Source organism: Rutilus rutilus (genome assembly GCF_951802725.1).
Source record: "Rutilus rutilus genome assembly, chromosome: 2".
Classification (NCBI taxonomy): domain Eukaryota; kingdom Metazoa; phylum Chordata; class Actinopteri; order Cypriniformes; family Leuciscidae; genus Rutilus; species Rutilus rutilus.
The window spans coordinates 831360-841773 of record NC_140210.1 but is presented as its reverse complement, the minus strand read 5'-3'; the positions used below and the strand labels follow the sequence as shown (position 1 = coordinate 841773).

The 10414-nt window shown below is 42.0% G+C and overlaps 1 protein-coding gene across 2 annotated transcripts in view; it reads right to left on the bottom strand.

Annotated features, from left to right (window-relative positions):
* Window positions 1-318: 318 nt before the first annotated feature.
* The window catches only part of cenpe (centromere protein E), a 43552-nt gene continuing 33456 nt past the window's right edge, over window positions 319-10414 (bottom strand). The window contains exons 43-55 of one of the 2 annotated variants that reach the window (XM_084399343.1): window positions 10302-10382; window positions 9935-10045; window positions 9658-9840; window positions 9266-9481; window positions 8854-9060; window positions 8568-8771; window positions 7654-7797; window positions 6539-6651; window positions 6339-6436; window positions 4819-4930; window positions 3771-4027; window positions 1496-1552; window positions 319-686 (exon numbers count right to left, since the gene is read on the bottom strand). In XM_084399343.1, the coding sequence (XP_084255469.1) occupies window positions 568-686; window positions 1496-1552; window positions 3771-4027; window positions 4819-4930; window positions 6339-6436; window positions 6539-6651; window positions 7654-7797; window positions 8568-8771; window positions 8854-9060; window positions 9266-9481; window positions 9658-9840; window positions 9935-10045; window positions 10302-10382 (1902 nt within the window). In that variant the 3' untranslated portion in view covers window positions 319-567. The remainder of the gene's footprint in view (window positions 687-1495; window positions 1553-3770; window positions 4028-4818; window positions 4931-6338; window positions 6437-6538; window positions 6652-7653; window positions 7798-8567; window positions 8772-8853; window positions 9061-9265; window positions 9482-9657; window positions 9841-9934; window positions 10046-10301; window positions 10383-10414) is intronic. The other variant, XM_084399344.1, reaches the window with a different exon arrangement.

Sequence of the window (10414 nt, the reverse complement as noted above, 5' to 3'; positions counted from 1 at the left end):
ACGTAGAATCTATTTTACGTGCTAAAAAAGAAAGAGCTTAAAGCCTGACTGTAAAGTTTTTCCAAGACAGACTTTGAATGACAACACTTGCCTAAAAACATTTTAAAAACAGAAAAATATGCTCTATATATTTCCAGACTCAATTGATTTTAATTAACCAAACATTTTTATTTGAGTTAATTTATTTTAACAAATGTATTTACTTAATCTTTCTATCATTTCTTTTTTTTTACACTTTCTTTTAAGCCCAGTTTGAATTTCATGAAGGAAACCATAAAACATTCGATCCAACTGAAACACAATAATGGTTTTCAATAATCAAGCAGAGAAATACTTTATTTAGGACTTTATTTACATAAAACATCACAACAGAACATAAAAAAGAGAAATGAAGTTCGTAAGAGAATCAGAAGCTCCAGCAGTGAAGATGATCAGAGATGAGTGACAGACAGTTATTGAGTTCAGAAGATAGTTCATGTTAGCGTTAGCATCAGTGTCGTCACTGCGTCGGACAGGCGTTAGCATCAGTGTCATCACTGCGTCGGACAGGCGTTAGCATCAGTGTCGTCACTGCGTCGGACAGGCGTTAGCGTTGACGTTAGCCTCGGCGTCGGGCTCTGAGGCAGAAGCGCTGGGAATCTGCCACCAGTCGTCTAGCGGAGCGGCGCTCGATCTCGCGCTGGACTCTGAAACAACATTCATTTCAATTAATCATTATGAAATTACAGTAACTCCAGCTGTAAAGCAGCTCTACAGGAGACAGTCATTATTCAGATCAATTTATTCAATATCGCTCAATACTGCAAAGTTCATCAATTATGAAAAATTCAATTAATATTATTCAGCTCAATTCAGTTAAACGTTGATTAAATTAAGTTTAATTGGTCTCAATGTTACAAAGTTCAATTAGTGGAGACGCTTTACAGCAGAGTTGAAGTTTTCATAATTATTCAATTTTGAAACATTGACGCTGTTACTGAACTGAATGAAATCACTGAACTGAATCGATCTGAATGATGATGCCGTGGTGTTTAGAGATTAACTGAATTTGTCATAATTGATGAATTTTGCAGCATTGATTGTTAATGAGCTGAATAATGACATCATCCTCTGTAGAGCTGCTCACAGCTGGAGCTGAAGACATTCATCATTCAGCTCAAGTCGTGGTGTTCTCGAGTGTGTGTCAGTGGGGTCAGATCAACAATACTTTGAGTATTAATCATCTTTTTAACCTCAAATGGTCAAGGAAATGAAACTGCATCAAGTGACTGTAACAGAAACCGTGTCCGAACCAGAAGAGGTTCCAGTGACAAACGTGAGACTCTCCCCGACGCCACACAACCCGGCAACCAGACGTTCATATTCATATTCAGCAGGATATGACTTCATTTCCCTTGTTCCTTTCACTCCTCACCAGCCCCAATGTGTGAAACAGTGTCCCAAAAGGCAAGTTAGTGAGAACCCCAACACACACACACACACACGTGCAGTTTACCCTCGTCATCAGTGTCAGAGGAGTCCAGGAACGGCCCGGCCGATGAACACGACACCTCTGACATCACAACACACACACACAGAGCATGTAAAACTCCTGTGACAGTCATTAAATACACACAGCACCGGTTTCCGAGTGATCATTTACGTGTGTGTGCGTGTGTGTGCGCGTGTGTAAACGAGCAGTGCCGCGCTTTACTCTGAAACCAGCAGCGCATTTTTGTATTTGCCAGCAACCCGTCAAAATAAAAGCTTGTTTACAGTTTGAAAATGAAGACGTAAATATAAGTATAATTTCAGTAAAATAAAATGACTACATAAAATTTATTATTGTTTAATATTTTTATTTAATATTAATCACAAAATCTATTGTAATGGTATTATTTTCTTCTAAAACTCCAATAGTCTTTGTTTTATGTAGAACTTAAAATATTTTAATTACACAGAAGCTTTTCCTTTAAAAAAAAAAAACAAACAAAAAAAAAAAAACACGCTGCACGATTCTGGATAAACTGAGAATCACGTTTTCATTGTTTCAAATAGAGATCAGATTCTCCCAGATGGAAATTACTAGAGGTTCTGACAAAAATATTACATGCATAATTAAATTAGAATGAATATTTAAAGAAAATTGATTTGAACGAATGATTCAATGACTCACTCAAAACACTTGTTTCATAAATGGATGAATCTGCGTTTTTTTTTTTTTGAATTCGTTGTGATTTAGGAATAAGATCACGATCATTACATGATTAATCAAGCAGCTCTAATTTGCATTTTCCATGCAGATGAACTCAATAAATCACCCCGCTTGTTCTAGAATGATTCAGTCTTTCCAAATGTCACCTGGAGAAAGACCCAGTGTTTTCACCGCGTCACTTCGGTGTTTCCCCTAGTGTTGTAGACCTCGAGTCTGGAGCTGAAGTTCATGCATGTCCTCGTGTCCTCGTATCGGCAAATAACACCGCGAGCGTCATTCGTGTGTGTGTGTGTGTGTGTGTTGTCAATTAAACGGCGCGTCGTCTGAACGAGTCGATTCACACAGAACATGCAGGATTCCGGTTTAAATAGTCTTTTTGCGGTTTAAAGCCGCTTTCCGACCAAGTAGTTCTAGGAACTTAGTTCTAGGAACTGTCCACTTCTAAACAGTTCTAAGAACTACTCTCCCCCAAACTCGGTTTTGCTGTTTGCGTTCGCACTGGCCAAGTGGCCATAGGAACTGGTAGGAGGGGTAAGGGAGTGACGCAAGCACGGTGACTTTTTATTTTGACGGCGCGACGGACCTTTATTTTGGCGGCGCTGAGAACGCCAGAGCAAACAATGCTCGCATTCTCTGTGTTTATTAGTTAGCGATCTGTCTAACAGTACTGTTTAACATGTTATTAGATAGAACTGTTATAGAAAGTAGACAGTATATTAAAAAAAGGTTATTAGCCTATGCCGTGTGGTTGATGTCCAGTGTTGCTAGCTGGGCAGATAAACATAATCATGTTTGGCTTGGTCCCCTCAAAGTTGCGTTGGATTTTCTCTTCAGCATAAATGTTTAGAGACCCATCTATCACTGTTTTCCATGTTTGTATCTAGTTTCTGGAGTAAATATATAGGCTATAATCTGTGTGTTTACATATAGCTGTTTTAAAATGGCGGGTGCTGGTGTTCCGCGTGCGTTCGGTCATCAGCGTACACTAACGTCACGGATAGTTCCTATAGTGCTGGTTTAGACCCTACTCTGAAGTAGGACCCAAATTAGTTCCTCCAAATGGAGTTCCTAGAACTAAAATCGTTCCTAGTTCCTGCGGTGCGAACACGCCGACATCCGGGTACTTTAGCCAATAGTTCTAGGAACTGTGAAAAGGTTCCTCCGGTCGGAAAGCGGCTTAATATTCACACACACACACTAGTCTAGATCACGATTTGACTTCAAGTGTCCTGAACTGTGTATATATATATACATATATACACACACACATATACATATACACACACATATACATTATATATATATATATATATATATATATATATATATATATATATATGTGTGTGTGTGTGTGTGTGTGTGTGTGTGTGTGTGTGTGTGTGTGTGTGTGTGTGTGTGTGTGTGTGTGTGTGTGTGTGTGTGTGTGTGTGTGTGTGTGTGTGTGTGTGTGTGTGTGTGTGTGTGTGTGTGTGTGTGTGTGTGTGTGTGTGTGTGTGTGTGTGTGTAATTGTTTCACTGGTAGGGGAAGCGCTGCAGTGGTTTGGTCAGGCCTGGTTATGTCGTGCAGAACGAGTACCTGGCACGGTCCCGAGGCTGGAGTTGTCGAAGAACTGAGTGGGATGGCCGAGGGAGATGGGAACGCTGGAGCGCGTGTCGAAGATCTTGCTCTTGGGAGAGTCGAGGAAGGCTCTCTTCGGGGAGTTGAGCTCAGTCTCGCTCAGCGGCGGATGCTGACGTTTCTTCGGCGTACAGGGAGCGTCTCTCACGCTCTCCTTGATCTTATACGCTCGACGCTTCCACTTGTGGAGCTCCTCCTGCTGCTTGCTCACCAGACTACAGGAGGAGGGACACAGGGTGGATTAGGGTTAGCACACACACACACACACGTCAAGTTTTGGATCTGTAAGATTTATGCTTTTAAAATAAGTCTCTTCTGCTCACCAAGGCTGCATTTATTTGATAAAAAAAAAAAATGTATATGACAATTTAAAATGACTTTTCTATTTTAATATATTTGAAAATGTAATTTATTCCTGTGATCGAAGCTGAATTTTCAGCATCATTACTCCAGTCTTCAGTGTCACATGACCCTTCAGAAATCACTCTAATATGATGCTCAAACATTTATGATTATCAGTGTTGGAAACAGTGCACACACACACACTTTTCTGGATTCTTTGATGAATACACAGTTGAAAAGCACAGCATTTATTTGAAATAGAATCTTTTGTAACATTATAAATGTCTTTACTGTCACTTTCGATCAATTCAATTTATCCTTGATGAATAAAAGTATTGATTTCTTTTATTTCTTCTCCCCCCCACCAAAAAAATTATTACTGAACCCAAACTTTTGAATGATAGTATTTAATACCAAAGCGTTAGACTGGTAGTGTAGAGTCACAATTCATCCTAAGAATAGAGATATTTTGGTCCACAGCTCCGAGCACTAACACCACACAGTTTGCTGACATCTTAGTTCATTTATAGCCATAAACTCAATAATATTGCTATGCTGATGAGAGTCACTCCTGTTCTCCGTTCACACACTGAATGCTTATCTAGAGGACTCAGGGCGTCACTGAAACGCAGTGATGTAATGAGATGAGTAAAGAGACGGTTACCTCTCAAACTGAGCGTTCTTCTTCTCAAGCTCCTCGATCTTCTTCTCTTTGAGGGATGTGACCGCTCTGGGGTTTGAGCCCAATTTCAGGTCAAACTCGTCACCGTCTGCGACTAAAGACATTTACAACACTTATATAAAGTCACATGACCTCAACAATGAATCTGTTCCTCTCTTAAAGGGCTAGTTCACCTAAAAATAAACTCAATGCCATTCAAACCCACAGGACTTTCGTTCATCTTCAGAACACAAATCCCTCGACTAAAAAGTCTGTTCAACTACAACTGATGTTTCAAAACATTCATGTTCTGGAGATGAACAAATGTCTTATTGGTTTAGGAAGACATGAGTGAAGAATAGTTTGGGAGAAATAAACCTTTAATTCATGTTCCTACTCTTTGTATTCTCCAAAAAACATACATCTTCATAATCACATCCATCTTCAAAGAGTTTCATTTCATCCAACATTTTCAGGTTAAACGCCATATTGAATTTAACACGGCTGGAAACGAGGCTGTGAGGGATTGACTCGGCCTTTATGATGATGCGTACACTAAAGGGTCCAAGATAATGTCATTTTCATCGGCTGGACCATCAGTATGTGGTTATTAAACAGTGCAATCAGAGCCCGTCTACGGAGAGCCTGCCCACTCCCTATTAAGTCCTATTGTACCGAATGTTGGCTGTAGTTCCACCAGAGCTCCACTGGGGGCGATCGCCCATGAGTGCAGAATGAATGGGAGTCTATGGGGCTAGACGGCTAAATGTGTCTCTTTCACCCGATTGCCGTTGAGAAATCTCAGATTTGATTGTAGGTTTTGCAAGTTCAACATGGGTTATAGGTCGAAAGTTGAATGAACGAGTACTTATGTCCTTTCGATTTCTTACAGGAGTTGTTGCCCATAACGCTAGCATTCTGCTAATGAACGCTGATTGGTCAGTGAAGGACTGATTATGACCAGAAATACCACTTGATGGTCTTTTAAAACAACAAAACAAATGTCCAGCACGTGTGTTTGCCTGTGTCAGCTGTGGTGTGTGTTTGCCTGTGTCAGCTGTGGTGTGTGTTTGCCTGTGTCAGCTGTGGTGTGTGTTTGCCTGTGTCAGCTGTGGTGTGTGTTTGCCTGTGTCAGCTGTGGTGTGTGTTTGCCTGTGTCAGCTGTGGTGTGTGTTTGCCTGTGTCAGCTGTGGTGTGTGTTTGCCTGTGTCAGCTGTGGTGTGTGTTTGCCTGTGTCAGCTGTGGTGTGTGTTTGCCTGTGTCAGCTAGTTCAGTCCATCACAGCCTTGTTTTTTTTATTTACTCCGTGATCAAAATCAAGCATGCTCTACAGAATCAATGGTTGGTTGCCGTTTTAACGGCATGCCAGCTTCCTTGGCTATTTTCACAGCGAGAAGAAAGTAGCAATAAGAGCAATTTAAAAATATAAATTTGCATAAGATAAAAATGAATTCAGGGTCTATTAAAGCGTTTCACCATGTGATCAATCGTCTTTTAGAGTTCAGTTCTACACGGACTCTTACATGACTGCTCATCGTCCTGCTGCACCTTCCTCAGGGTCTCTTTCAGCTTGCGGATGACGTCGGCTCTGTGCTCCAACATGGATCTCATCTGAGCTATTCTAGAAGGAAAGAATCACAGGAGAAGGTTACACACGCTCTTCCCAGTCTCCGGATCTCCACGACGCTAATAAACCGGCTTCAGTCAGTATTACAGCACGCACTCTTTCTCATGGCTTGAGGAGACTGCGATGTGATCCAGCTCCATTTTGATGAGTTTGTCCTTCAAGCCGGCGAGTTCAGCGGCAGCCGGTGTCATGTTCTTCTTAAACAGGACCTGCGGGACAAATTTAAGGAAAAATACCCAGCATGAAGTGGATGCGGAGAGAAACCCAAGGTGAAAACCATCTGACGGTACGGCAGCCGTGACACTAGCTGTGTTTCCATCTAAAACTGTGAGTTTAACTTTTTTTGCAAATGTCTTATGCGATATTCCAGTCACTTCCTGGGGAACTGGCACTAAATATCAGCAATAAAACTAAGTGTCTGCAATCGTGCTCTTTTTCCCGTCATCATAAACGAGTGTCTTGAGCGTCAGACGAAACAGTAAACGCTGTCATGTTCTCTGGTGTTCGGGAACACACTCGTGTGTGTGAGATGCTTTTGGAGGGAATTACACCAGATCATTCTGATCACACACGTCGACTTTCAGAAACACCAAACCAACATTAGAGATGCTGCGACGCCATTGGTCCACTGGTTACTCCAGTTATCCAATCACAGCTGACGCTGAGGCAAAGCCATATAAGTTTATTGAGGGATTTATACAGTAAATGTGTTTCCATCTTAGTTCATGTGCATGTCATCTTATCTGATTTGTGTTATCTGATCTTAATTTATGCACATCTTTTTTTTTGTGATAACATAAATTGAGCATAAAAATAGGTGGATGGAAAGTGTATTACGCCTCAATTGAGCACAAACGTTTCTTATGCATATTTTACAATTTATGCACATCTTGCCATTTCCTTCCAGCGCTTATGTGATATCACAAAATTTGCATAATAGTTGGATGGAATCATAGCTATTGGTTCACCCGTACCGATATCTGCTCCGCCTATGGTCACAGTATAACAATTAACAGTTTGTAAATAAAAGTACAGTACACAAATTGTCACAAAATCAAAAATCACATCATGTTTCTGTTCAGTATATTGTTTTTACTTCACTATGGAAACCTATATATGGTGCTGATGATCTAAGCTGGGTTTCACATTCATGCTTCCTCTTTATAAACTCAACTGTCCAATGACCATCATTAAGTCAACTATTAACAAACCTCCGACTCTTTAAGTTTAGCTTCCAGGTTCTGAATGAGGCCTTGCTTCTGCTTGAGCTGGGCACTGAGTTCCTGGAGCTGAAGATGTGTCCGGTTTGAAGAATCAGCCTGAAGCTTCAGTCCCTTCATCTGCTCCCGAATCTCCTGCCAGACAAACAATGGGTAACGCTTTACGATCAGCTACTTAAACTACCAATAAGCAATGAATTTGTAACAATATTCATTAATCTTTGTTGAACTTAGTTAATATAAAGAGTGTGTAATTTCACCAGAAGATCCAGTCAAATTTTTTATTAAATTACAAGGTTAAAGTGTGTAAGAATGACAGCTAGTGGTTGAGATAGGTACTGCAGTCCAAATTCAAAATATCAGAGATCGTTTCCCCCGCCTCCTCAGACTCGACACTCACACGGGTTGCCAGTTTAAGGCCTCGCAACAGGAACGAGCGCAATTGCCAATGAAAGCCAAGGAGACTTACAAGTTGATAAATTGTAAGTTGATTTATTCGTGTTTTAATATGCTCTCGTTCATAGAGATTTGTAGATGGATAGAGGCTTTTTAGATTGTGTGGAATCTTCAATCTCTGACCCAGTTTGTTTGCTGTTTCCCGCCAACTGGCACCCCGGGGCGTCGAGATACTATTGGCTGAACTGGCAGTGGGCGGAGTCACAGACCAAAACAAAAACCGACTGCCAACACAGAACGTGTCAAATAATAAGTAAAATAACTGGCTGTAGAAGTGTTTTCAGAGAAACGAGGATGTGAACTTAACATGTTTCCTGATCTGCAACCATATGGTATTTTGTGCTTTAGTAGAGTGAAAAAAAGTTACAGCACCTTAAAAAAAAAAAACGTTTACATGGACGAAATGTTCACAATAAGATGCACATTACATAAATTCCCCCTCTCCGTACCTCCATCTGCTTCTGCGTTCTCTGCAGTTGCAGCGACAGACTGAGATTGTCCTGCAGGAGTTCAGCCTCAGTTTTGGGAAGCGTGCCGTTCAGCGCTTTCAGCAGAGTCACAGTCTCTCTCCTCAGATCCTTCAGCCGCCGCTCAGACTCGGATGACGATGATTTGAGCGGCGAGATCTCAGACTCGCAGTCGTTCAACAGAGCCTGTTGACGAGCACAGATCGGTCAGGAAAGAGGAGCAAGACAAAAACAGGTAAAAACCCATTTCAAAACATGTATTACTCACAATATAATGTGCATTCAGATGCTCGAGGGCTTTAGTGCGACGCGCGATCTGTTGCTCGTGGAGCTGTACAATAGCGGCGCACTGAGGAGACATTAGCAGAGCCGTGAGATCCGAGAACGCACGAGCCCTGTGCTGACGCTCCTCTGACACGAGCACCGAGTGTTTGGCTACACCGTCCTCCAGAACCCTTAGAACACACTCCAGTTTCTGATGAACACACAAAATAAGATACTTCAGCACCAGAGAGTAACATGGAAAACTAGTCAAGTCATTTATTCACTCATCAGTATGGAGTGCCACAAGGCTCAGTACTAGGACCGTACAACAATCGTAGAATTATTCAATGTAGAACAATTTGTGAATTGAGTAAACATGAATGGTTGAAATTGCCAAACAATGAACATGATCACACCTGCAGGTACTGCTGTCGTCTTTCCACCAGATCTGACAGTCTCTGATCCCAGACCTGTTGTAAGTCGTCCTGAAGTGACAGTGAAGCCAGAGCCGGAGCCCGAGCCGTGAGGACGAGCAGGTCCTGCAGTCGAGACTCCTCGAACGAGGCCACGTCACGCCGGACCTCCGTCTCAAAGTGAGTCTTGCAGCGCTGCGCTAGTCTCCCGTACGCCTCCTGCAACATCGTGTTTCGCTTACGTTAGCACTTCAGTAGGGGTGTAACGATACCCTCACGTCACGATACGATATTATTGCTCACAATTGTCACTATCCACGATACATAGTTGCATTTTTGTATTGCGATATATTGTTACGCGGAACATGTTCAAACGAGATGATTTTCACTCTTACCGCAATCTTGATCAGCACGTTGTTCAGTCTAGTGGTTTTTGTTGTGTGCATCGCGTGGACGTTTCTCTGCGCCACTGGAATGAACTGAACCAACGGATAGATCACGGCCCACTCCTCACGATTCACGTCGTGCAACACATCAGTGGGACGATCTATGATCAGCTGGAGCTTCGCAAAGGCCGCCTTCACATGGAAGTAAAACCTCACGTCAGATTTCTGGACAAAGAGTCTTGAAGTTCACATGTAAACCAAATGTTTCAGACTCATCAGCATTTACCTGCAGCTTCTCCTCAGACGCATCGATCTCAGAAATCAGATGTGCAGATCGGTGTTTGGACTGCATGTTACTCTGATCAGCAGACACGCTAGCGTTCACCTCAGTGAGAGACTGAAACACAACGACACTCGGCTTTAAAAACAACAGGGACAGCTCAGCCAAAAATGAAAACTCATCATTGTTCCAAACCAGGCTAAAACCAAACTCTGGTTAGAGGGACAAAAACATCTCAGGTTTCAGAAGATCTTATTTGGGGTTCAAATATCAACCAAAGGCTTATGGGTTTGGATCATTGAGGGAGAGTAAATGACCGTCTTAAGCTGAGATCTGGTTATTCAGGGTTGGAAACACGACTCAAGACTCTCACCAGACTGAGCGAATGGACTTCAGATTCCAGCAGGATCTTCTGCTTCTCCAGTTGCTCTGCTTTAGACTCGATGTGTGTCAGCTGTGGTGGAGAATAACAGGGTTAACACAAAC